Source organism: Triticum aestivum, chromosome 7D (genome assembly GCF_018294505.1).
Source record: "Triticum aestivum cultivar Chinese Spring chromosome 7D, IWGSC CS RefSeq v2.1, whole genome shotgun sequence".
Taxonomy (NCBI): domain Eukaryota; kingdom Viridiplantae; phylum Streptophyta; class Magnoliopsida; order Poales; family Poaceae; genus Triticum; species Triticum aestivum.
In genome coordinates, this window is record NC_057814.1 from 608,797,893 (window position 1) to 608,825,421 (window position 27,529).

The 27,529-nt window shown below is 47.2% G+C and overlaps 2 protein-coding genes across 2 annotated transcripts; one reads left to right on the plus strand and one right to left on the minus strand.

The window, feature by feature from the left end:
- Nucleotides 1–5,227: 5,227 nt before the first annotated feature.
- LOC123165476 (plasma membrane ATPase-like) lies at nt 5,228–8,923 on the plus strand. Its single transcript, XM_044583130.1, has 5 exons — nt 5,228–5,436; nt 5,564–5,683; nt 5,790–6,341; nt 6,448–7,938; nt 8,049–8,923. The coding sequence occupies exons 1-5, from the start codon at nt 5,392–5,394 to the stop codon at nt 8,688–8,690; spliced, it is 2,850 nt and encodes a 949-aa protein (XP_044439065.1). The 5' UTR covers nt 5,228–5,391; the 3' UTR covers nt 8,691–8,923.
- Nucleotides 8,924–14,813: 5,890 nt separating this feature from the next.
- On the minus strand, nt 14,814–18,280 carry LOC123165477 (probable receptor-like protein kinase At1g80640). The gene is made up of 10 exons (XM_044583131.1): nt 17,791–18,280; nt 17,029–17,190; nt 16,684–16,934; nt 16,448–16,580; nt 16,281–16,344; nt 16,055–16,151; nt 15,848–15,950; nt 15,612–15,730; nt 15,342–15,431; nt 14,814–15,250 (listed from the first exon to the last, which is right to left on the minus strand). The coding sequence occupies exons 1-10, from the start codon at nt 17,972–17,974 to the stop codon at nt 15,089–15,091; spliced, it is 1,365 nt and encodes a 454-aa protein (XP_044439066.1). The 5' UTR covers nt 17,975–18,280; the 3' UTR covers nt 14,814–15,088.
- Nucleotides 18,281–27,529: the final 9,249 nt, after the last annotated feature.

The following is a 27,529-nucleotide window of genomic DNA, read 5'->3' on the forward strand; positions in this document are numbered from 1 at the left end:
AAAGCTAGGACTTGTATATGATACACTCCAAAGTAATTTGTCGATCCAGAGGATGCTAGTAGGTATGCAAACTTCAGAGTTCTAGCAATGGACAGAAGAGAGCAAAATGGAGTTGGAATCTTCGTGTTTTGATGAAATGGTCAAAGGGGTTTTGACTTCATCAATGGGTAACGAAGATGCTTGTAATTCAAGAAAGTAAGTGGGAGCGTAATAATATTTCTAAAAACCTTATGTGCTTGGCACATTGGTAATTGGAAATAAATTTCTTGACACGAATTAGGACTTCATTTGAAAATAGTTTTTCGATGAAGTGCTTAGGCTAAATAGCCTCAATATTAGGCATGATGATCTATGGAGATAGATTTACCTAATGGGGCTAAGCAATGAATACATATTAACAAGATGCTAAAACCTTTTAGCATTTAAAACGCCAAGGGGTGATTCTTGCCAAAGTCACATGGAAAGAGTTTTTGCAAGACTCGGTGTCCCAAAACACTGATGAGTAAAATACATAATGCAGATTCCACACACTTTTGTGTTTGGATTAATCATGTATTCCATGGTATGTAAAACAACCAGATATGTCCGATACTCCCAAAGTGTTGCGAGTATGGATACTAAAGTGATCAAAGTACTGATCGTGGGACAACAGTGAAAGATGTCATTGAGTACTAGAGTAAGTACTGATGATATGTTTTCTTGCAAGCGGAGATCATGAAGAGTTCGTTGTAAAATGTTACATCGATAGTCTTCATCTTTTCACCGTGCGATTTTCGATTTAAGTTAAGGGTTTTGTGTAACACACAATGTGGTGGCACAGTTAGTTGGAATTTGTTCAAACTAGTTACTGTGGCGAATTCTATAACAAGGGCTAAGTATGTTGACTCTTTAGAAGCGACAAAGAAGATGTTGAATCATATAGTTCATTCATGAACTTAGTATAGTTCCAAGATGGCTTTTGACAATGGGACACTACTGCAGGTAGTTGCTCCATAACTCAGTCTGAGGAATCCAGGTTCGAACTGTGATTCACATACATACAAAGCCAAGTCCACACAAAATATGAATTTTGTGAAAACGTGAAAACGCGAGGACATGCAAAGATACACACGGAACTGAAGTCGTCAGATCCGTTGGACATCAGGCTATACCACAAGCGAAGCATATTTATACCGGTGTGCCACAGGTGTAAAGTGCATTAGCATTAACTAGATTATTGACTCTAGTGCAAGTGGGAGTCTGTAGGAGATATGCCCTAGAGGCAATAATAAATGATATTATTTATCTCCGAGTTCATAATTATGTTTATGTTCCATGCTATAACTGCTATGGTTCTCGAGTCTGCAATAACCACGAGGCTCGGAGGAAGACTCATATGCACGTGTGGAATAATAAACGGTAAAATGTATTCCTAGTCTGGCCTCTAAGACTAGCTCAAGTGTTGCATGATGGTTATGTTTTCCTGATCATGGGCATGTCTATGTTACCAACCTTGAGGGCATAATGTTAAGAGAACATTTGTGTTGAATCGACCCGGCATGATGTTATGCTATGAGATTCATTCGTCACAAGTTTATTGGTACATAACACAAAGATGGTTAACGTTTGCATGATTCCTTAGACCATGAGAGTATCGAGTTTCTTCATGCTTGCTTCATGAACTTTGGGGTTTGTTAAACGTCATCCGTAAATGGGTGGCTATTACGGCGGCTTAATGGTTCATGGAAAAGTGTGTCAAGTAACTTGATAGCTCAAGATTGGGATTTGCTCCTCCGACGATGGAGAGATATCTCTGGGCCCTCTCGGTGTTACGGTATCCATCATCGTCTGGCCAGACACTTTGTGATTTGATCACGGGGATGCCGGAACACGATAACGAGAAAAGAGAACAATACCGGTAACGAGGTAACTAGCATAGTGGACAAGTTGTTGATCCACGGGAATGCCAACATGTCTCACCTCGGGTATTTGTAACATATCGCGAAGCAACAGGAATAGCACACGTCAACTGGAGGTTCACTCGAATATTTATTCGTGTGGGTATAGGGGTCAATATGGGTGTCCACGGCTCCGATGTTGATCATTGATCGGAAGGGGTTCCGGGTCATGTCTATACTTCACCGAACCTATAGGGTCACACGCTTAAGGGTCATCTATCTGCTGAATACTAGACAGGGAGTCTGAGAGAAAATCACCGAAAAAGTTTCGGACACCGAAAAGTTTCGGACAGCGGAATCGTACCGCAGAGAGAGGTCATCGGATAAGTTTCGATGATACCGAAAAGTTGTTTTGGGATACACCATTAAGTCAAATTTGTTTCGGCACATGCCTGATAATTCTTGGAGGATGCCAGAATCATTCTGGAAGCTTTTTGGAATTTTCTGAGATAAAAACCGGAAATGTTCCGGAGCTGCCGGAGCCACTTCAGATGCGTTTCGCAGATGAAAATCACTAAAACCGGAATTGTTTCGGAACGCGTTGAAAATCATTTTAGTGGGTACTGGAAATGTTCTTAGCCCACATAAATATTTTCAGTTCGATCAGACGCTGAAAAATTTCGTCGTGAATAGTGAAAATCAGCTTTATGGTTACTTTATGAAAAGCCACCTTTTGGGGCTTTGCTCCAAAAGATCTTGGGGATGACATGGATGGATAGGAGCCATTTTTTGGGCCCCTCATGGGGGTGTGGCCGGCCACATGGGGTATCCCACCTTGGGGACCCTCTTGTTTCTTGGTTTCACTCCTAGGTCCTTGTGGAAGGACTTCATTCATGTGCATTTTGGGTTTTTTGTGAAACTACCCTACCCCCTTGGGATTTCCTATAAATAGAGGTGGAGGGGCAGCCCTCCACACTCATCCCTTGCTCTCATACACATGCCATGCATTATCTGGCTTCTTCTCTCCCTCCCACGAAAAGAGTTTCGTAGAGCCGTAAGGCTGTCTGGGTTCCGGCAGGAACTAGTTCTGGACGGCGAAGCCCTGCCGGATAGATGACACCGTATGTGTGCAACTCTATAGAGAGATCGTAGTTTCGGTCTTAGTTCGTGAGTGCCTCCCGAAGGGCTGTCCGTGTGACCGTCCGAGTTTCGAAGGTCCTCCCGAAGGGCTGTCCGAGTGACCGTTCGAGTTTCGAAGGTCCTCCCGAAGGGCTGTCCGCGACACCGTCCGGGGGGCTGTTCGACCACCTCCTGGAGGGCTGTCTGAGGAGCAGATGAGGGTATACATCCTCGCGGTTGGGAGGTTGTAAATCCTAGCTGCGGGGATCTACACCGCCGATCGTCATCGACTCTACTTCCCGCTGCGCTACGAGTCGGTAACGAAAAAGATCAAACCATGTATGCAGTCTCCATAGTGGTCCTGGGCTGGTGCGTAGGTCGGAAATTTTTGTTTTCTGCTGCGTTCCCCTACATTTTTTGGTCCAAAACCTCGAGAACAATTCTTGTTTTATTTTTGGAGCTCTGACATTGTATTTTCTTCGTAAAGGTCCATTTTCCAGCGTGACAGCCTCTCCGAGAATTTATTCTTGAATTATCTATGTTTTCAGATAAATCACAATTAAATTGATTCAAAGATGGTTAAAAGGGTATAAAACTATAACATTTATCATCTAAAACTTTGATACAAAATGGATATATCACTCGGCGCTAGCGGGTGTGCCAGACCCAACCGGTCTGTTGCTCCCCTAGCGAGCACAACCTTGTCAAACTCCCCTGGCATGTGATCATGTCATTGTGAGTGCCATCGTTACTTCAAGTTGTCTTGGCATCTGAACATGGCGGTGATTAGCAATGGATGGAGTGAGCTAATCGACAATGCCAGGAAAGCCCTAGCTACATGATCGTAGTAGATCCTTGAAAGTGAATCTCTTAGTTATTCATATCGAGTTTTCATTATTAATGATAATACTAATTGAGACAAATAACATTTTATCAAGCTTATTTAAGGAAAATAGTCCTCGTGTATTGAGTGGATTATGAATGGTGACCCCTACTAAGTTTTCAACTTGTTGTTACCTCAAGCTCTTAGAATGTAATTTATAGTTTTTTGGTGAATCCAAGATTGACATTGAGTGTATGACAGTCATACTATCAAGAGGAGCACACAAGAAAAGGTACTTCGATTTGAACTTCGAGGCAAAATCCTAAACCATAGCCATCCAACAATCCACTCTAGACACTTAACTCCTATGTTTTTTCATAGCCTCGGTACCACTGCGTTTTCTTACTTGGTACTACCGAACCCATAAGGATTGAGTTAGCCTTGAGAGCAACCATACCGATCGTTTTGTTCCAGTACTGCAAGGCGACTTGCTTTGGCAGTACCGGAACAAAACGATATGTAATTCCCCTACTGCCCATTCATATCTCCCAAAGTTAACTCCCTTACTGCATGCCTAGCACCTTCACACACATCCATGACAGCATAAGCAGCAGGTCGGCAGGCAACGAGATGGCAAAAATATAGGCGGGTGCCAAACCGTAACTGGATGCCCATTAGAGACAGTAGAAGAAAAAGAGGAACCAAGAGATGAGATGGAGAGACGATTATTGACACACGGATCATGACTAGTCTAAAACCCTGGTTGCACGTGGGACCAGAGTTGTGGGTATGGAAGTTTTTAGGGTGCAAAATTTTTTTTTTTTTTTGAGATGGAACACACCGATTCCATACCATTACCCGGGTCCAGCACCAGGGCTGGCCCGTCCAACGTATACATAGTCAGGGAGAGCCTCGACCCAGGTCTCTCGCAGAACACGGCGTCGAGCGCCCAAAGCAGCAACAGCATGAGCTAAAGTATTACAGGCCCTGAGGGCAAAAGAGAAAGATATATGACTAAAATTCATGCGGGCGAATTGGCGGATCTCTCTAAACAGGATGCCCTCCATGGCCAAGTCAGAATCTCCCCCATTCAGCGCTTTGGCAAAAATTGAGGGATGAAACCCACAGTTCTTTCTAGAAAAACACACTCCTCGATTAGTTGATATTCTAAATTTTACTTAAAATAATTTACATAATGTGTGTGCTAAAATAAAATTGCATTTTTTCCCAAGTAATTAAAGTAATTTAGTTTAATTATGACATGCACATCTTACAGCTGGAACCAATCCATCCATAGTACGACATTCATTTCGATGACATGACTGTAGAATCTATTCCGTCAAAGCGATTTACACACGACTAAGCCCAACACTGTATCATCTTATATCAGAAATGGAAATATTTTTGGGGACGAGAAAACAAAATCTCACCAAAATCTGGAGGGTTTTATTTGTTGCCATCGTGCCGTCCCCCGGCCACCTTTTCAGCCCTTAAAAAGATCCCAGTCTGTTAGGGTCGCCTCTCAGATCCCCCAGAACTGGATCCATCGCTCGCACGCCGGAGACGGGCGCCATGGCCGCCTCCCTCGAAGACCTCCGGAACGAGAGCATCGATCTCGTGAGTCCTCTTCTCCGCTTCCCTGATCTCGTCTCGTCACCGTGCCATGCATATGCATGCACGTTCGGTAACTAGTGGCGGCGCCGCCGTCCTGAAATGTATGTAACTCGATGACTACGTGTTGCAGGAGTCGATCCCGATCGCGGAGGTGTTCCAGGTGCTCAAGTGCAAGCCGCACGGGCTCACCTCCGATGAGGCCGCCAGCCGCCTCCAGGCCTTCGGCCCCAACAAACTCGAGGAGAAGAAGGTATGATCTCATCTCATCTCGGTGAAGAAAAACCCTAGAGAAGAACGCGGTTTCAGTTAATTAGATCCATTTTTCATGGTGCGTGTGTGCGTGTGTGGATTCGCAGGAGAGCAAGTTCCTCAAGTTCCTGGGGTTCATGTGGAACCCTCTGTCGTGGGTCATGGAGGCGGCGGCCATCATGGCCATCGTCCTCGCCAACGGCGGCGGCAAGCCCCCCGACTGGCAGGACTTCGTGGGCATCGTCACCCTGCTCATCATCAACTCCACCATCAGCTTCATCGAGGAGAACAACGCCGGCAACGCGGCGGCGGCGCTGATGGCCAGCCTGGCGCCGCAGACCAAGGTGCTCCGGGACGGCAAGTGGGCGGAGCAGGACGCCGCGATCCTGGTGCCGGGGGACATCATCAGCATCAAGCTGGGCGACATCATCCCGGCGGACGCGCGGCTGATGGAGGGCGACCCGCTCAAGATCGACCAGTCGGCGCTCACCGGCGAGTCCCTCCCCGTCAACAAGCTCCCCGGCGACAGCGTCTACTCCGGCTCCACGTGCAAGCAGGGCGAGATTGAGGCCGTCGTCATCGCCACCGGCGTCCACACCTTCTTCGGCAAGGCCGCTCATCTCGTCGACAGCACCAACAACGTCGGCCACTTCCAAAAGGTAACTCTTTTCTTTATCACTCAAAACACTTTCTCATTCTTGGCTGTGCTAATTAATGCTTACCGTGCTCTCGGTCTGACTGCAATCGTGGTGAATGTTGGGATAGGTACTGACTGCGATCGGCAACTTCTGCATCGTGTCCATCGCCATCGGCATGCTGGTCGAGATCGTCGTCATGTACCCGATCCAGCACCGCCGTTACCGCGACGGCATCGACAACCTCCTCGTGCTCCTCATCGGCGGCATCCCCATCGCCATGCCCACCGTGCTCTCCGTCACCATGGCCATCGGCTCCCACAAGCTCTCGCAGCAGGGCGCCATCACCAAGCGGATGACGGCCATCGAGGAAATGGCCGGCATGGACGTGCTCTGCAGCGACAAGACGGGCACCCTCACGCTCAACAAGCTCACCGTCGACAAGAACTTGATCGAGTCCTTCGTCAAGGACGTCGACAAGGACGGCGTGGTGCTCTATGCCGCCCGCGCTTCCAGGACGGAGAACCAGGACGCCATCGACGCCTCCATTGTCGGCATGCTCGCCGACCCCAAGGAGGCCCGCGCCGGCATCCAGGAGGTGCACTTCATGCCATTCAACCCCGTCGACAAGCGTACAGCCATCACCTACGTCGACTCCGACGGGACATGGCACAGGGTCAGCAAGGGCGCCCCGGAGCAGATCATCGATCTGTGCGGGCTGCGCGAGGACGTGCGGCGGCGGGTGCACGGCATCATCGGCAAGTTCGCCGACCGCGGGCTGCGGTCGCTGGCGGTGGCCCGGCAGAGCGTGCCAGAGCGGAGCAAGGAGGCCAAGGGCGCACCGTGGCAGTTCCTGGCCGTGCTGCCGCTGTTCGACCCGCCGCGGCACGACAGCGCAGAGACCATCCGCCGCGCGCTCCACCTGGGCGTCAACGTGAAGATGATCACTGGCGACCAGCTGGCCATCGGCAAGGAGACGGGCCGCCGGCTCGGCATGGGCACCAACATGTACCCGTCAAGCTCCCTCCTCAAGGACGGGGACAGCTGCGGCCTCCCGGTCGACGAGCTGATCGAGAAGGCCGACGGGTTCGCCGGCGTGTTCCCGGAGCACAAGTACGAGATCGTGCGGCGGCTGCAGGAGATGAAGCACATCTGCGGAATGACGGGCGACGGCGTGAACGACGCGCCGGCGCTGAAGAAGGCGGACATCGGCATCGCCGTCGCAGACGCCACGGACGCGGCACGGAGCGCGTCGGACATTGTGCTGACGGAGCCCGGGCTGAGCGTGATCATCAGCGCCGTGCTCACCAGCCGCGCCATCTTCCAGCGGATGAAGAACTACACCATCTACGCCGTGTCCATCACCATCCGGGTCGTCCTCGGCTTCCTCCTCCTGGCGCTCATCTGGAAGTTCGACTTCGCGCCCTTCATGGTTCTCATCATCGCCATCCTCAACGACGGCACCATCATGACCATCTCCAAGGACAGGGTCGTGCCATCGCCCACCCCCGACTCGTGGCGCCTCAAGGAGATCTTCGCCACCGGTGTTGTCCTCGGCACCTATCAGGCCATCGCCACCGTCATCTTCTTCTGGGCCGTGCACTCCACCGACTTCTTCACGGTCTCTCATCTCTTCGTTTTCTATCTAGTGGCTACATACATACATATACATACGCCGGCGGCCACCGTTCTCTCCCTGACATTGTACTGTTTGCTTGCTGTACGTTGCAGAATAAGCTCCATGTGCACCCGATCGGCAGGAACACGGAGGAGCTGATGGCGGCGGTGTACCTGCAGGTGAGCATCATCAGCCAGGCGCTCATCTTCGTGACGCGGTCGCGGGGGTGGTCGTTCAGGGAGCGGCCGGGGGCGCTGCTCTTCGGCGCATTCCTGGCGGCGCAGATGGTGGCGACGCTGATCGCGGTGTACGCCGACTGGCCGTTCGCCAAGATGAAGGGGATCGGGTGGGGGTGGGCGGGCGCCATCTGGCTCTTCACCATCGTCACCTACTTTCCACTCGACCTGCTCAAGTTCGCCATCCGCTACTTCCTGTCCGGCAGGGGGTGGAGCAACGTGTTCGACGGCAAGACGGCCTTCGCGCAGGGGGTGGACTACGGCACCGACAAGCGCAAGGCGGAGTGGGCCGTCGCGCAGAGGTCGCTCAGTGGCTTGCACACGTCCAGCGGCGGCGAGGCTTCCTCCTCCGGCGTCTTGGAAGACAAGAGCGACATCTCGGAGATCGCCGAGCAGGCCAAGCGGCGCGCCGAGATCGCCAGGCTACGGGAGCTGCACACGCTCAAGGGCCACGTCGACTCGGTGGTCAAGCTCAAGGGGCTCGACATCGACAACATCAACCACAACTACACCGTCTGATGATCCGTCCGTCCGTCGACACCATCAGCACAAGAACACTCCAACATCTTTGGTTTAGCTATAGTAGTCAGGAACTCCAGGATACTGCTAGTACTTTTTTCTCAGCTGCAGATTAAATTAGTGAGGTGATGATGATGAATAATCATGTACGTTAGCATTGGTGAACTAGTCCCCCTTTCTTGGAGAAAATTGTAGGATTGTTGAATATTGTAGAATAAAACTGTTGAAGATCATTGCTGCCGTCTCTAAATTTGTAGATCAAATAGACTGTACTAAATCTAAAGAAAACATTTTTAAAAAAAAAATCTAGGTATTTTTGAAGAAAACACCCAGTGCTAGATCGTTTAGACGCTGCTTTACTTACTAAATTTTTTAAGAAAACGTTCATGAATATAGGGAATGTTTGCAAATTCAAAAATTTTGTGAAACAAAAAATGTTTATCTATTCAAAAACATTTGTGTTTCAAAAACTAAAGTCAAATAATGTTCATAAATATACAAGATGTTCAGGACCTGAAATCAGGTACATAAATTTTAAAGTATTCTATAATTCAAAAATGTTGAAGGATTCAAAAAATGTCAGAGAATATTGAAAATGAAAAAAATGAAAACCCGAAATAAAATCAGAAGAAATCTGACAAAAGAAAACAGAAAACAAATATTCGTGAATTTTGTTGGAATTTTCCAGATTCCAATAATGCGTGTGAATTAAAAAACAATCTTCGAAAATGTCAACAAACAACCGTGAATTTTTAAATTATTTGTGAACTAAAAGATATGGGGAATTTCAGGAAAAAAATGTTCGAGAATACAAAAAATATTCTGAATTTCACACGTATGGGTGGAATTAAAAACAATTGACGAATTCAAAAAATCTTCATGAATTTAAAAATATTCAAGAATTTAATGGATGTTCGGAAATGTAAAAATGTTCATAAATCTCAACAAATGAACGTGAATCATACAAATGTTGGGAATTCAAAAAAGTTTCCCAATTCACTAAATTTCATGAAATTTAAACCAGATTCCATATTCGAGAATTCAAAACAATGTTTGTGAATCTTAAAAAATGACCGTGAACTGAAAAATTATTCAGGAATTTGGAAAAGTTAATTAATTGTAAAAAATATTTGAATTTGATAAATGTTCACAAATTTCCTAAAATATGTTTGCAAATTGAAAAAAGTTCACGGAATCCAATAATGTTCACGAACTGAAAATAAGTTCATCAATTTCAAAATATTCATAGATTCAAATTCAAAAAAGGTTTGCTAAATTTGTGAGTGGGTTCCACCAGTCATCGAACAATACACATGATTAGCACCGGCTAAGTGCCGAGTACGGATATACAGTGCCCCATTAGCACCGCGGGCGTATATGATCGGGATTGGCACCGCATTTGCACTTCCTTGCCAACTTCTTGCACCACTTTAATGTACAAAAGTTTTAGCACTAAGGTGACCATCCGTGCCAAGTTTTAACATTAACGGTGTAATTGACACAATTTTAGGATGTTCTTAATTTCAAAACTATTCATGGATTCAAAAAGTTCATGAAGACAGAAAATGTACGCGAATTTTAAAAGTTAGAAAAATACTCCCTATATACCAAAATATAAGACGTTTTTGCAGTTCAATTATACTGCAAAAACGTCTTATATTTTGATACAAAAGTACTAATATAGAAAACCAGAAGTAAACCGACAAAATGAACGGACAGGAAAAAAATCTTGGCTCGGGAGAGTTTTTAGAACCTCCCCCAAACTAGTGAAAAGCATACATAAGAAGAAAAAAAAGTGGGTTTGTCCACATTTGCCTGGTATTCCCACACAACGCGGGGAATAGTATTGGCGCATAGTGTGTCCCTCAAAATCACTAACTAATTAACGGGTATGTCTTGCAAAGGTTACTCCCATATTTTTCTGGTAGGATTTCTTCCTACCAGTGGGGAGAGATGGGCGGTTTATTTGTGCACTTTTTCTATACCTTTGATTTTTCAAATGATTTATCTCTCAAAACGTGTTTCCTAACCACGATCATTTTGTGTCCTCGTATCAAGATCTTCAAAGCTGGATCTCATGTTAATAGATTTTGACGAACTTTTGTCCAAAGAAATCCATGCTCCAAACTGTACTAACCCATGATTTAAAGTACTACGCCATGCTTTAAAACTATATTAATTGTGCTTCACTTTTGGGAAGCATAGAAGCACTTTGTGTTCCATGCGCTTGTGCTTCACTTTTGGGGAAATCACAGTTGTGCTTTCACCTGAGAAGCACAATTATGCTTACGTTTCTGGCAAACACAAACAAAACAAAAATCAAAGAAAAAAGAAATAAAAAAGAAAGCAATCGTTCCGATGGGAGGAACACCCGGCACGTGACACATGGAGGCGTTGGGGCACTCCAGCGCTAGGAAAAGTGCCCTACATAAGGGGCGTCCTCCGACTAGTTGCTCCCCGTGTCTCTAGGAAAGCAAAATGTGCACCCATAGTGCTTGCTTTTGGGCCGGGCAACTGTTTTCTTTTATTTTCTATTTTTTCTTTCTTTATTTATTTCCTTTTAATTTTATATTTACCTTTTAATTTGTATTTCATTTTATTAAGAAAAAACTAAAAATGTTCACACGAAATTGGGGAATGACTTCAACATTTAAAACAATTATATATTTTTAAAATAGTTTAAATTTTTAAATATGTCACATATTAAAAATATTCGAGACTATAAATTTCACTTAATTCTTGAAACAATATATAAGGAAAATATGTCTCCATATATTTAAAACAAAGTCTTAATAATGTATTTGAAAATTGTTAAACATATATTACAAAATATTCTTGGCATATAAGGAAAATATGCAATGTGTAACAAAAATATAGACATGTGTTAAAAAGGAAAAGGAAAAAAAATAAAACCTAATAAAGAAACAATGAAAACCGAAGAGAAAAGGAAAATAAAAACCAGAGAAAAACTAGTGCAAAAAAGAAGAAGAAACCAAGTAAACAAACCAAAGAAAAACCAGTACAAAAAAATGAAGAAGAACAAAGTAAATAAAAATAAGAGAAAACCGAGAACAACACAAAAAAAACAAAGAAAAACGAAGAAAACAGTTGAAAATCAAAAAAGAAACAATGAAAACCTCCTATACTATCTTTATTCTTGTTGGTGCAAGGGTGAGACGGTATGGAGAATATATTTTAATGAAGTACAGAGGGACGATTCAAAATGGATCATATGACCACTACAATAACCGACAATACCACCACGTCAAAAGTCCAGCTATGGGCGCCACGCAAGAAGAAGAAAATTGCCCATGGCCAACCCAGGAGAGCAACTAATCATCGAGTACTCCTTCAACCCCCGCAAGGGTCGCTTTTGTGGGGTGGGGGTACACCACTTGGCATGCTCTCAGCCACCGTCATGTGTCGCGTGTTGGGCGCTACCTCCTGTTTTAATGCTTTTTTGGCTTTTAGATGATTTTTTCTGGGTTTTTTTGGCTTTTTGGTCTTTCCCCGGTTTTCTTATGTAAAAAATTTGTGTGAATTTTTTTTTCTTTCACGAGAGGCAGATTTACTTCTAGTGGAGGCACGGACTTGCTTACACAAGAGGCACACTCGTGCCTCTCGGAAAAGAAAAAAACATGTTCTTTTTTTCCTTTCGCGAGAGGCACATATTTACTCCTCGTGTAGGCAGGATTTGCCCATGACTCGTGCCTCTCGGAAAAGAAAAAATATATGTGTTTTCCTTCTACGAGAGGCACAAATTTATTTCTCGTGAAGGCACGGATTTGCTTCCGCGAGAGGCACAAATGTGCCTCTTCGGAAAGGGAAAAAACCTGCTCTCGGTTCCGTTTTTTTTGTGGATTTTTTTTATCAAAACCTATCAACACGGGATCTAATTTTGAAGTTCTCGACACGAGGAATCCAATGATTGAAAACGGTTCGAGATTGAGACGCACGGTTTAAGAGATCAAACGTTTTGAATAAGAGGAAAAACTCTCAGGTTTGTGCCACTTGTTGCAACCTGGAGAGGAGTGACCTTTACAAAGAATACTCCTTACTTTGTGATTTTGCTTACTCAGACCACGAGAGGCCACGTGCAGCTAACAGAATAGTCTAAATAAACCTGGGCACGGGCAACCCGTCCAGATGGGCCTGGCCTGGAAGAGTAGGGTTCGACCTGCCTTTAGCCTCGGTTTTTAACCCAAAACCCCGTAAAAAGCCTCAAAGCTATTTTTATTAATGAAAAGTAGGTATAATGATGCATTATTGAGTGCAAAATGTCTACTTAATTACTTTTTAAATAAGAAATTATCCGTATCCCAAGGGGCAGGCCGGGCCATGTCCGGGCTTGGCATTTATTTGTCAGGCATTATAAGGGCCAGCCCAAAACCCGGGCCGTCCGGTCAAGTCCCCGGTTTAAGCCCTGAATCAGCAGCATTGTTACAAACATGTGCAACTCAAAATGCTCAAAAAAACAACAACATGTGCAACTCAATAAAAAATAAATAAAGCAATGCCATCCGCGTGTGCCACTGAGCATTGCTCACTCCTCAAACAAAAAGGAGATAGTAACATTGAAGGCCGGTGGTTGGAGCATGCATCATGAGACATGGTCCAACCCCACTGTTGGCACGTCCCTTCGTAGCCACAGCATCCACTTCAGCTCCGGTGGTGGCCACGGCTTACGATCCCGTCTCTCCCGCTGCTTGATTTCAACGCCTAACTGACGCTAACAACCGGCGCTTCCCTGTCAGAGCCCATCCTATACCGATTTCAGAGAGCCATCACCCCTGCTATTTTTTTGCGCTGGTACGAAAATTGGTTGTTGATTTAAATTGGTTGTTGATTATTATTATTTTCATATTATTTTTTTGAGCATTTGGTTTTCTGTGATTTGGTTGTTGATCCTTTTATCGTTAATAATGCCGGTAGGAGCCGAGGAAATGAATGAGGCATATACTTGCAACAGCATTCAGGAAGTACCAAGAAAAAGCTCACATGCATGTGTCATCTGTGTATAAGGATTTGAACAGATACATGTTTTGTCAAAATCAATAATTTTGAAGCAAACAACAAGCTGTCAAATCATCCTCAAATGCAGAAAGGCGAGGCCCATAATAAAGGGGGCAGCAAGTACAGGGAGGCAGAAAGCATGTAGCTGAAATAGCTAGCTAGCTAGCTGAATCCCTCCCAAAGTGCAGCTACAGCAACAACAATCAAAAGCTTACCACTAATAATCAGCAAGCACTGGCCAAGGAGATTGCCACACACAGTTCTACTACAGCAAATAAGCAAAACAAAAACACAAGACTCAGGAGGAGGGAGGACAGGGAGCTGTGGAGTGAGCAGTAGTTGCTGCCCCAAGCTGGCTGTGCATGCATGTGCAGTTATTGTCACAATTGAATGAAGCAGCTGCCATCTCCCCATCAAGCAAGGAAAACACATCTTCTCTGCCGACCTGGAGGAGGGGCTTCAGTGAGATGCATCCAGAGGTTGTCTTGTGCAAGTTTTTGTCTCTGAATTCTGATCATATCATATCATATCATATCATAGCCTGCATGATGAGGAGGGCATCAGAAGCAAACCAGGTTCTAGATGGCATGTAAAGCAAATTTTTATGTATGGAAATTACTTGACTGCCCTGGGAGAAAAGAGGGGGGCTTGATGTTACTGACCACCTTGATTGCCCATGATGTCTTACCTTGAGCACAGGGCAACCATGGTGTTCTGGTTGGGAGGAGACTGTCACTTGCCAGCAGAGCTACAAAGAAGGCCTAGGCTAATAAAGCACTGAGTCCATGTCACTGCCACTTATGGCATGCATGCTCAAAACATATATGGACATGTTCCTTGTGAAATTATACATGGCTGATTTATGTTCATGTTCATGCTCAGTCAATTTAAAATAATGCAACCATGTGATTATTATCATTATTTTCCCTGCCTATATGAATATGTGCACGTGCTGCATTATATTTATGTTTTCTGGGAGGAAGCGTTGCGATCGTTGTCCGAAATCGATAATCAGATTTCGTATGCAGTAAACAGAACTGTTGCCAACTGTTGAGGCCTGTGTGGAGTCCAAATCACAGCTCTCTCAAACGCAATCGAGACAACAGTGTGTGGAAAATTTTGGATCTGCACAGCAGTGACCAGATCCACAGAACAGAAAAGAAAAATGCTTTCGTTTCTTTGTACATGAAAAGACATATATGAGACAACTCTCTCCAAAGCAGAATTCTCTCTGCCCAACCAGCAAAAGCAGCAGGTTGGAGCTCTCACTCATCCTCGGGTAAGCAGCAGGGACAGGTAAGATATAAGTTACAAAATAAACAGCAATCTACGCTGGACCGTATAATTCCCTTTCCTCGTTTCGACGAAACTTGTAGGATCACTTCTCAAGAGGGATGGTACATTTGGTGTGGAGAATGTGGCTCTGTAACTCTGAGCGTTCCCCCAAGATCCGCGGGCACCAGAGGAACAAGAGAGTGGAGAACATCTGTTATCAGCGGTCTGTAACTCGGTTCGGGCTGCACGCACAGAACGGCCACCGCCGCAACCTGCACAGGCATAGAGAACAACAGCCTGAATAGTTGGAAAGATAAATGTGTCTACATTGGAGAATAATGGCAGTTTGTTCATGATGGGTACTTGGTATAAGTGCTTTGGGTCCATTGTGTCCTTGATCACTGGGTCGATGATGTTGGGTAGCTTCGATCTGTCGGTTAGCTGAGGCATGGCCTGCGTGCCGTTTTGAACATGTCAAATGATATTACTGTACAGATAAATTCGAAGAATGCTATGTTGCAACAGAAACATGAACACTGAAAGAGAACTAGTTACTTCCTAAGCTGACTGATCAAATTGTGCAATCCAAATGAATTACTCGATGCCTTGGTAAGAGTAAGAAATGCAGATTACCCATGACACAATTGATTGGCACTGAGATGGTGACATCTTCTCAACAGGCTTCCTTCCCATCAGGAGCTCTAGAAGCACTACGCCAAACGCGTAGACGTCGCTCTTCTCAGTCAACTTCCCTGAAATTGACAGGGTCGCTTAATAGTTACATGATGAAAGGAGAATTTTGCTGCTCACAGTTTATTTTTTTTACACAAAAGATAGAAGTAGAATTTTAGAACAAAAGGAGACTGCACCATCTAATAAGTACTCAGGAGCTACATATCCCAAGGTCCCAGAGATCTTCAGGTTCCCTTTGTCAAGATTCCCACTTGTCACTGCAAGGCCAAAATCTGCAATCTGTGCAATCGATAAGTTAAAAAAAAGGTGCATTCCAACAAGGTTACCTGCAGTCAACATGTAAAGAAATAAGCTGACCTTAATGAAAAGTAGAAGCAGTGTACCTTAGCATTGAAGTCTGAATCCAAGAGTATATTAGACGATTTCAGATCCCTATGGATCACTGGTGGATTGCAGTGCTCATGAAGATACTCTAATCCCCTGCCCAGTTTCAATTTACCAATGTTATAAGCATATTATATAAACAGACAGCCATCGGCACAACAATTGAAAAATCATCACTCGGGCTCTGTGCGAAGTAAAGTGTAGGGATTATTAGATCATAAGAACCTCGCCGTGTCGAGCGCGATCTTCATCCGGACGTGCCAGCTCATAGCCGATCCATGTGAAGGCCCTGAAGACAATGCATCAAAAGCTCCCAATCAGGAAGATCTCAAGAAAGAGCTGCAGCCAATAAGTGGGCAGGGCCAATCATAGAAAAGGCCATACACACACACCATGCAGTTGTGTCTCCAATGATCCCTTCTCCATGAGCTCATAAACAATGTAGTGATTGCCACCATGGACGCAGAAGCCCAGGAGGGACACTATGTTTGGGTGCCTGATCCTGCCAAGCAAGTCCAGCTCATTCTGCCAACAACCACAGCACAAGCATTTTACATTCATAGCAAGAACCCACACCACTAGCACTTGTGGAGGCAATGGACAGTGGTAACAAGGAGTCAACATTCACCTCGAACTCCTTCTCGCAGTCCGGCTCGCCGCCTTCGAGCCTCTTCACGGCGGCGGTGGCGCCGCCGTCGAACGCCGCCTTGTAGACGCAGCCGAACCCGCCGACGCCGAGCACGTTGCTCTCGCTGAACTTGCCCGTCGCCGCCTCCAGCGACGGGTACTCGATCATGGCCACCAGCCCCTTCTTGCTCATCTTCACCGTGTTGAACTTGCTCAGGATCGGCACCAGCGTGATCCCTTTCGCGGTGGTGTCTGAACAATGTAACAAGTTGGTGAACGGTCTGGCTTAATCATCCCAAGCAAGCACAATTATGAGCTGAAGAAGCAATTGAGGGTGAGGCAGGACCTGGTCTCCGGGCGGCCTTGCCGGCGGGGATCCGGCGAGCCCGGCGCCACATGGTCCAGGCGTAGAAGGTGGTGAGGAAGATCATGACGGTGGCGACGGAGGCGAGCACGGTGGCGATGACCAGCTCCCGGTGGTAGTGGTGGTGCCTCTCCACTGTGATCACTGCAACACACAGAGGAGCTGGAATTAGGTGGAACTGGGCAATTCTTTCAAGAAGCTCAATCTATCTACCAACTCGAGAAGATGAACAGTAGAGCTTTTTACTGGGGGGTTACATCAAAAATCTTTGGAACGGCCCTTCCCTGAACTTGAAGAGAGATTTGAATTTTGGGGTAGGCAGTAGATTCTAACGGAAAAAAGTGGTTTAATGGCATTAAACTCGATCCACAATTCCCGCAGTGACGTTAAAGGGAGAGCAGGTTCTGCTCCCCCGAAAATTTGAACGGAATGTGAGATCCCAAAAGGCAGTTTTCGGCCACAGAAGTCGAATAAAAGAAGGCAAGGAGAAATTCCCCAGGTAGAAAACTAGCTAACGCATCGTAATTCGTTGATATTTGCGAAAACGAAATTACAAAGATCCGAGATATGCAGCACAGTTCCAATCTAAATTAAATTCGCAGAGGAAGAACTCTGAACTTGCTAGATGTTATGAAGTTCGGATAGAAAAAAGCAACAACGCACACACACGCAGAGAAATTCAGAAGAAGAAAGGAGAAATGCAGGCCGTGAATCCTGGTCCCTCGGCGGCAGCCGCGCACGTACCGACGGGGGGAGACGCCAGAACCACCGGAGAGGAAGAAGAGGATGCGGTCCCATTGGCGGCGGCCACCGACGCCGGCGCCGGGGAAGAAACGGCGGCCCTCCCGCTGGCCAGCGAGCACGAGCACAGCAGCAGCAAGAAGAGGCCCAGGAGCGGCAATGGAGGCGGCGCCGCCGGCATCTCCATACACCCGCCTATCCCCTGACCTCTCGATCTCTATCTTCTGCTCTCTCTCTCTCTCTCTCTCTCTCTCTCTCTCTCTCTCTCTCTCTCTCTCACTGGAAGGGGGAGGAGAGCACAGGAAAGCTGGCGGCGTTGTGGCGAGGCGGCATGGGAGTGAGGGAACCCGAAGCCGGAAGAAAAGAGAGGAAAAGCGGACGGAGGAGTCAAAAGCTATAAACTACTAGCACTCCTCCTCGCCGGGGACGCACGGGGCAGAGGAGAAAGAGGCCCGCGCGGGGGCCATGCGGCAGAGGCGGAGGGATCACGGGCGGGCGGCAGTTTACCCAAGGGATAGAGGTGATCACGTGAGGCTGTAGTACACGTGAGGATTTTATCTTATCAATGGCGTTGAGTACTTGAGACGACAGAGGAATTCCTTGTTGCGTTGCGAGCGCCCTCCCTTGGCCGCTTGCTTCTCGGGTGCAGTTGAGTCGAGTGAGTACGTTGCTCCAACTGCATGCAAACCCTGCCGTGGTTTGGACCCTTCTTCTTTGATGCCGTTGGGGGCGTGCGTTTGTTTGGACGTGTCAGGCGAGCGCCGTGGCGGCCGGCATCGAAGATGAAACAAACAAGATCCGTTCCTGAGGCGCGTACAAATGTCCGGTCTCCTCAAAGAGAATGCTCATTTCGAATAATTTCCCCACGGGCTCTCTTTATACTCTTCAAGCTATTTTTACCCACTTAGAGCATCTACAGCTATTTTTTTTTTTGAGAATCACCGGGGGAGGAGTCCCTCCACCTGAATATATTGCTCAAAGTGGCCATAATGCCAGGAGAATGATCCAGTTTATAAGAAAAACCGGATCGAAAACCTTAACAAATTGACCCGATTTATAAAAAAACCGAGCCAAAAACCATATAAGTAACAAGTGTTACAAGAAAAAGAGAGGAACAAGACGCCCAACATAAGGCAAGACCTAGCTAGCAGACTAACAGGACCAGGTAGCTAGATGAGGGGTGCGTCGAGGGATCACAATACCAAGACTCTACAAATAGCTTAACGCACCGCACCGGCGTGCGTAGCAAACCCCAGGGCACCACAGAGGAGCTTCCACAATCAACTGAGTGCCAAGCTTAACACGAACCTTGACTGGGAGCTCCGCCATGGAAATTCAAGACGATTAGCAAGTCGGGGAGGCGTCATTGCGTCGTCATTGAGCAAAGGTGAACCAAGAAGAGACCAAGAGCCCGAAGCTCGCCTCAACAGAACGGGATCATGAGCATGCATAGCAGCAGGACGGAGACCACACGTAGGACAGCCGAAGAGAAACACATGAAGAAGAACACACCACCATCGGTCCTGAGCGGGCCACAGCACCACCAGCACGCAGGCCACCCTCAACCACACGCAACAACAGAAGCCGTCGTTTGGGTCTCCAAGATGACGCCTCCGAGGAGATAGTGCTGCCGAGGACACAACACCGCCATCCGATCCGGCATTGCCTGATCTTAGGTTTTCACCCGGAGACCACAAAGCAAAAGTTGTAGGTGCTGGAGCTCCACAACGACACCTCCTGCAAGGAAAACGGCGTCCATTGACGTTGTTGCCGCCGGCATCGACATAGTCGATGCAGGGTTCTCGCCCGGAGTTTGAGCACATCCCTACAACAAGACGACGCCTGACCACCACCACCATCAAACCCTTCGAGAGACGAAGAAGCACGACAAGCCGCCGGAGCCAACCGCACCCTGCGGAGACCACCGACACCAAACGTCAGCACTAGGCGCCAGATCTATCAACGGCCGACCGAGCGCAGGGCCCCGGATGCAACGCAGGCCGCCATGCCCTGTCGTGCACCATGCCGGCAAGGAGCAGAGGAGCACTGCCCGAGGCCAGGAACCACCATGGTCCGGGCTGGAGCCATACATCAGGTGCGGCGGCACGCCCCATGCGCGCCACCACGCACCCGTCGGAAACCAGAACCAAAGCGCCTGCGACGCCAACAGAAGGCAGTGAAATCAAGACCGGCTGCAATAGCACCGCCACCACCTCCCACCACCTCCACCAGCAGTACTCACCACCACCCTCCTCTGCCCAAGCCGGACAACCACGGGCCGATCCAACCAAATCCAGCCAGTCCACCGGAAGGCACCACCAACAACCTTCCAGATCAGGAGCGGGGCCACAGGAAGGACGTCGCCGTGCGCGCCCAGGACAGAGCACGGGAGGCTGGCACCGCGCCCCCGGCGTCGTCACCTCGCGCGGGGCGACCCAGATCCGCCCCCAGCGCCCACGATGGACCTGCCTTCACCGCAAGACGCGGCCACAAGAGCCAGCCGGCACACGGGCCACCGCGACGGGAGGCAGCAGCCCCGGATCCGACGCGGACGCCCACCCGAGCCACCGCGACGAGAGGCAGCCACCTCAGATCTGCGTGAACCCCAGCCGCGAGAGCCCCGCCACCACCATCCCAGGGGCACATGCGGCTTAGCCCGTGTCCCCTCCGGCGGCGGCGAAGCAGAGGAGGGGCGGGGGGAGGTGCCGGCGGCGGCGCGGTAGGGGTTGCGCCCGAGTCGCCAGAGGAGACGACAAAAAAACCTTTCACATTTATACTTGCCAAATCCGGCACTCTATATGTCTTGGTCGTGCCCGGATGCGTTCGCAGACAGTGACCGGATAGTCCTCAAATTGTTGCGTCCACAGTTGTGTACCTCATATCTCGTACCCTATATCCATACTAAAGCGTCCACGTGGAACTAAATTACGTAGGTCATCAAACAGACATAAGAATGAAACAACAACGTAGATCATGTCTCATACCGCCCTCTCCCTTGCTTGTTGCCTCTAGCGGTGGGCGGCGCGCGCCTCCGATTCAGGCGTGCATGTCCTCGGCGCTGGCGGAGCGGGCACTAAGACCCACCGTTGCCCTTCCGGAGCAGCAACTAGAGGGGGAGGAGGTCGACGAACGGGCACACCGAGTAAGCTGCCCACGCGGAGCTCCAGGTGCGGTTGGAAGCGCCAGCTCCGGCATCTGCGCTGCGGCGGCAGATGACAGGCGACGTAAAAGATCCAGAACTATCACTCGTGTCCACCCGCGACATCTGCAAGGCGACGCGGAGAGCCAGCTCGTCCTCGTCGCCGGCCGCCTCGCGGAGGAACGCGTCCCAGTCATTGCTTGAGCCGTCGGAGTAGCTCCTTGTGACGGACACGGTGGACGGAGATTAGGATTGGAGAAAGGAAGGAGAAGAGACAGAGCGGAGCATAGCAAAGTAAGTGTCAATTTTGCTTCGGTTCGAGTATACAAACACCAAAATTCAAGCAAGCGAAAAGACGAAATATTATTACTTCCTCCGATCAAAGTTGTACTAAATCCGCGATGATTAATCTGGATCAAAGGAAGTATTACATTTTAACAAAGGAAAATCAAGGCAAGAGAGTAATACCACGCGGTCGTATCTCTGAGGCCAGGATCCAGGGGGTGTTTGTTTTCAGGGACTTTTTGATGTAGGGACTAGAAAAAGTCCCTCTTAAAGACTTTTTTTACCAAACGGGAGGGACTTTTAGGGACTAAACTAGGCATTTGTGACTAAAAAGAAGAAGACCCTATATGAGAGTCTTTTTGGGACTTTTCCCTGGCATGCCCCCCACCTCACCTTATCCACATCTGTACTAGTTCATTACTAGGGGCAACATGGTCTTTTAGCATGTCATTTATTATCCTCTAGTCCATGTTTAGTCCCTGGAAACAAACATATAGGGAGTAGAGACTTTTTACTTGGGACTAAAAAAGTCCTAGGACTTTTTAAACAAACAGGGCCCCAATCCAATCACCTTTGCTTCTCTGCGTGATGCGCCCAGGCAAAGAGAATCAATTCCGCACCAGAAATGTCGGGACTGCCACAATGCCCCCGCCCCCCAATCCTTGCCCGCCGACCTTCTTTTCCTTAAGAGGTGGCGCCTGACCGGCCACCGCTCTACTACGTCCCCGCTCCTCTGTTTGAGGTGGCGCAAGTTGTGGGTCGCTGAGTTGATCACACGTTGACCACCACCTCTGGGTCCTCCGCCTCCCGCTCCGACGGCACTTTGGACATCTCTATCGGGTCCATGTGGTAGTGGACGGTGAAAAGGGCGGGAAATGGGGGTGGAGGGCAGCAACAATCGAAGCGGAGAGGGTGTGAAACCACGGGCTTTGGCCCTGAAATAGTATGAGCGAAATATGCGGGATTCGGTGGGCTTTTGGATGAGCCGGGTGTGTTAGAATCCTACGCTGTGGAGGTCCCGGAGCCCACAAACATCCCCTTAATTTGGTGTCGGTTTGTGTAAATTCGCGTCCGTGCGGCGTTTGCGGCACGATGTTGGACGGTAAAAAACTTCTGGACACCGCGGTCCAGATGTGTAGTACATCTTACTAATAGAGCGAAAGAAATTAAAAGAAACACTCATACCCCTCAAGTTCTAGTATGCCACAACAAGAACACCGACAAAAATAAAATGACGAAAAGAAGCATAAATTAGGGGGCAGCTAGCTGAAGCAGACCAACCTCAAAGAGGTAGCAGTACTATCTTGGATTCGGTTCGAGTATACAAACACTGAAATTCAAACCAGCGAAAAGAATAAATACTACTCCACTATACTCATGATTGATTGGTGGTTTTCCTCTTACTACTCCACTATACGCAAAAGAAGAAATACTACTCAATTCTATTTTGAAATGGAGGGAATATTACATTTTAACAAAAGAAAAACAAGGCAGGAGAGGAATGCCCCATCCGCCCGCATTATGATGATCACGCGGCCGTATCTCCGGGGCCAGCATCCAATCCAATCACCTCTGCTTCTCCTCTGCGCGCGCGCTGCGCCCACCCCAAGAGAATCAATTCCCCACCAGAACTGTCGGGAGGCCCCGCCTGCCAGAAGCCCAAGAACCCATGGACGCCCAGCGCAGATGGACCGGACCGCCGTAGAGATCGCCATGCTTCTTATTTATTTATTCATTTTTCTCTCGTGGGTCGTGTGCTCCTGCCGCCCTGTCACCGTCACACTTACGCCGACCAACCAAGTAACCACCGTACTTCGCGAATCCAAGCTAGGCGAGACGAGTAGTAGTAATTAAAGTGGCATTGTAGTTGGAAGTTTTTTGAATGAATGTTTACGCGTCCTTCTTCCTACGTGCATGGTCGTGCCGGCCGGAACGAGTCACCGAGAGGACAAAGATGGCCGGCCCCGGCCGGAGAGCGACCGCGTACTGTTGTCTTGTCCAGGCATTTGGTTCCGGCCGCCGGCCGGCCGGGCTCTTGACCTCTTCTTGCGGGTCGGCCGTGGCCGGAGCAAAAAAACCTTGGACCGGTGTCGGCACTCGGCAGGCATGCAGGTACGTGCGTGCGTGCGTAAGGGCCACGTCCACGTGCATGCACCGCTCCACCAGCAGCAGGCCAGGCCACCGTGCGTGGTTTGGAGATCGCCGCGCGCATGATTCGGAGATCATTTTGCATCGCATTTGCGATCACACCACGCGCGCGGTCCACAGTTGCGCGTACGTACGTGCTTAATTTTTTGACTAGTTTAGCATAACAAATCTAGTCGCGGTTGGTTTGCAAAGGAGATCAACCGATGATGCATCATCGCCCACCCTTCCTTCCGAGTCCAAAGCAAATTGCCTTCGTATTTTTTTCCCATACGGAAGGGGCAGGGCTGGCCCTGGGGAGGGCCCCAGCCCCGGGCCCTCGGTATCCAGGGCCCCTCAAAAGCTTCCTTGCCATTGGGTCTTTCGCCCGGTGAGTGCAGATGCTTACATACATGTACGCACATTCTTCTCTATGAATACATACACGCACATTTTATTTTAGTTAAGAAATGGCGGGTGATGAATTTGTACATGTCATGTTTTTTCCTTACAATGGATAAAAATTGAAAACCAGGTTAGTTCTTTTTTTTTCTTGCAAAAATGTGATAAATTTTGCACAAATGAGCTCTTCTGGCGAGCTCTCCGAACCTTGATACACTGCTCAACTTTCCACCTTCTCGTTTGTCTTGTATCTCGTATGTATTGTTGTAATTTCTTTTCACATTTTCATGTCTCTTAGTAGTATTGTTCTAATTGAACTCTTCTTATCCACCTTAGGTGTGTACTGTTTCACTCAAGGTGTATCCCAAAAGAAAAAAGTGTGTATTATTCTTGCATTTCATTGTATCTTTCTTTTAATGAGGACATGGACTCTTCCAAAATGATACATGGCATCTTAGAAAACAAGGAAATAACCATCAGGTCTTTAGAGAACCAAACAAACCCAATCTACAGTACAGCCTGAAGTTATGCCATCGCCGCTCTATTGCTGGAGTCGGCCTGGCATTGTATCATGCGGCCGAGGGAGTCACCCTACTAAGGTCCAGTTGTACCAATGCTACTGTGAAGAAGCGGCCATTGTAGAAGTCTTCTCCCACCGTCGTCCACTCTAGAGAAGAACGCAATGAGGATGGAGAGATCACCAATGCGAGGAGAAGGGTGCATATGTTGTGTCGGTTCTCAGTGGTGTTTCATTTTTTTTACCGTGTAATTCTCTAGTTGTTGTCTTTATATACCTACCTTGGGTAGTTGGGGCAAATAGTGTAGTTCCCGAATTGTTATTTTTGCACAGTCTTACATGCAGATTTTTTTTTGGAGTGCATCGATTAAATCTTGCACTGCTTTTTGTAGGGGTATATCTTGCACTGTTTTGTGTATGGTTTACCATGAGTATACCTTGTGTCTAACAAACCATCTAACGAACTCCTCTAAAAATACTATATGCAATGAATTAAAAAATATCTTAAAAAATACTATATGCAACCAATTAAAAAAACACTATGAGTGTGGTTGGAGCCGAAATATTTTTCCTAAATCTCTCTCCTTTCTCGCGCGTGAATCTTCGTCTTTGAAAATGTTTGAGCTGAAATTAAAGTTTTGCTTCAAGTACCAAATGGAACTCTTAATGAAAAATATTTGGGCATGCCTTCCAATGTGGGATCTTCAAAGAATGGAGCTTTTAAATTTTTGAAAGATAGATCATGGAGCAAAATCCAGAGATGGATTGAGAAAACTTTGTGTACTGCGCGTAAGGAGGTTCAGATTAAATCAGTGGCTCAAGCGGTGCCAGTCTTTTCTATGTCTAGTTTCAAACTTCCGAGTGTTATGTTAACACCTGAATATGCTCATAAGAAAGTTTTGGTGGGGCAGTAAGGATGGCCATCGGAAGCCAAGTTGGGTCTCTTGGAAAGACATGACACAACCCAAATCTGTGAGAGGTCTAGGTTTTAAGGATTTCGAGCTATTTAATCTCACGATGCTTGCAAAGTAGGGCTGGCAAATCCTACAACAACCAGATTCTTTGAGCGTGCGAATCCTCAAAGGTGTTTACTTCCCAATCACAACTTTATTGTAGGCGCAATTGGGATCCCACCCAAGCCAGATTTGGATATCTATTATGGAGGGGATGGATGTATTGAAACAGGGCCTTATTAAGCGGATAGGCAATGGAAACTCCACGTATGTTTGGTTGGAAAATTAGATACCAAGAGATGAAATGTTGCACTCTGCAGCAAAGTAGTGAATCCACCCAGGCTGGCTTCTGAATTTTTTCATCATACTTCGGCCTCATGGGATAGACACAAGGTCGAACAGACTTTTATGCCAATGGATGTGCGAGTGATCCTGGCAATTCCTCTCTGCATAAGAAACATTGAGGACTACTGGGCGTGGCACTTTGAAAGAAATGGAAATTTCTCAGTTCGTTCGGTCTACAGGATGCTAGTGATAACGTGGCAGTGAGGCATGGCTTGAAGGATCAACGGGCCCTTCCAGCACATGCAATGAGGAAAACTCATGGAAACTTCTTTGGAATACTCAAGTGCCAGCGAAGATCGATCAGGATGTTCCTGTGGCATTTGGCGAGACATTCTCTACCCACAGAAGACTTGAGAGCGCACCACAACATGTCTACCACAAGCTCATGCGAGTTGTGCGGCTCACATGATTCATGGAGACATTCACTCCTCGAGTGCTCAACGTCGAGATGTGTATGGGCCCTGGATAAAGGAGACACCATAGATCGATGATAGCCACAACGGAGCCTGCGTGCTAAGCAATGGATCACCTCGTTGATGATCAGCTTTTCCCACAATGATTTTGTCCGAATGGCGGTATCACTATGGGCGATATGGTCAGCTCGCCACAAATTTATACATGAAGGGATCATTCAGACCTGCATGCTATACACTTGTTTGTAGACCAATTTCTCTCATCCTGGAATTGATCAATGCAAGGCCGCAGTCACACTTGCAAAGAGCACCCGCAAGAGCTATAACATCACATGCAAGACCCTCGGCACCACCACCTAGGCATGCATGCAAAAATTCGATGAACCTTCTTGCAAATTTGATGAACCCTTTTCAAATTTGATTAACATTTTTTAAAAATTTAAGACATTTTTTCTAATTCGATGAAACTTTTTTAAATTTTATGAACATTTTCAAATTCAATGCATTTTTTAAAATTTTCTGAACTTTATTCAAATTTGCTGAACTTTTTTCAAAATCGATGAACTTTTTCTAAGAACAAGAGTACATACTGTAGCAAACCAGTTGTTTTTTTTCTAAGAAAAACAGGCCATACTTTAGCAATTATTAGAATGAAGAAAAAACACAAGTGATCGAGCGGGAGCCAGCGAGCGTTGCTGGGCCAGGCCCATGCAAGCGACACAGAAACACCAATCTCGCCGTTTCTCATAGAAACACAAAAATCCCCATCTCGCCGCCGCTCACTGTTCGCCACCGCCTGCCGCCGTTCCCCGCGCCGCGCCACCTCCCCTATCGCCCCGTCGCAGTTCCCCTCGCCCGCGGCTCCCATAACCGCGCGCCGCCGCCGCCGCCGCGCTTAGTTTCTGCTCCCATAACCGCGCGTCGCATTTTTTAAAATTTGAAGACAATTTTTCAAATTCGATGAACCTTTTTTCAAATTCGATGCATTTTTTTCAAATTCACTAAACCTTTTCAAATTCAATGTACTTTTTTTTCAAATTCTATGAACTTTTCTCTAGGAAAAAGAGCACATACTGTAGCAAACCAACTTGTTTTTCCTAAGAACTAGAACAATGCCCGTGCGTTGCAACGGGATATAAATATTCTAGTATGTTAACTTGTGGTTTAATTGTCAATAATAATGCGATTGTGTAAATAAATTTTTTCATCAAATTATGACCATGAATTACCTTATATTTTGATTAGAAGTTTGATAAGTAAATTAAAATGGAATTGGTCCAAAAAGTAAATTAAGGTGATTGATTATCATATACATGGAAAAGTTGGACGAAGGGGTGGTTGAAAGAAAGGTGAAATGGGAATCTTACGTTCTTTTTAAGTAGTAGAGATAGAGATAGAGAAAACGGTCAATACTGTAGCAGTTTTTAGAATGAAGGAAAAGAAGTGATCGAGCGGGCAGCTAGCGAGCGAGCGGCGGCAACGGGCAGCTAGCGTTGCTGGGCCAGGCCCATGCAAGCGACACAGCGGGCGCTGGCGGCCATCCCCCACCCCCCTCAAAATCTTT

What these genes read in the sequence shown, in the direction of transcription:
- LOC123165476 (XM_044583130.1), top strand. Translation starts at nt 5,392, where the DNA reads ATGGCCGCCTCCCTCGAAGACCTCCGGAACGAGAGCATCGATCTC. An exon ending in ACAAACTCGAGGAGAAGAAG is followed by an intron (nt 5,684 to 5,789) that starts GTATGATCTCAT and finishes GTGGATTCGCAG; the next exon opens with GAGAGCAAGTTCCTCAAGTT. An exon ending in ACGTCGGCCACTTCCAAAAG is followed by an intron (nt 6,342 to 6,447) that starts GTAACTCTTTTC and finishes ATGTTGGGATAG; the next exon opens with GTACTGACTGCGATCGGCAA.
- LOC123165477 (XM_044583131.1), bottom strand. Translation starts at nt 17,974, where the DNA reads ATGGAGATGCCGGCGGCGCCGCCTCCATTGCCGCTCCTGGGCCTCTTC. An exon ending in TCTGGCGTCTCCCCCCGTCG is followed by an intron (nt 17,191 to 17,790) that starts GTACGTGCGCGG and finishes TGTGTGTTGCAG; the next exon opens with TGATCACAGTGGAGAGGCAC. An exon ending in GCCAATCAATTGTGTCATGG is followed by an intron (nt 15,432 to 15,611) that starts GTAATCTGCATT and finishes AACGGCACGCAG; the next exon opens with GCCATGCCTCAGCTAACCGA.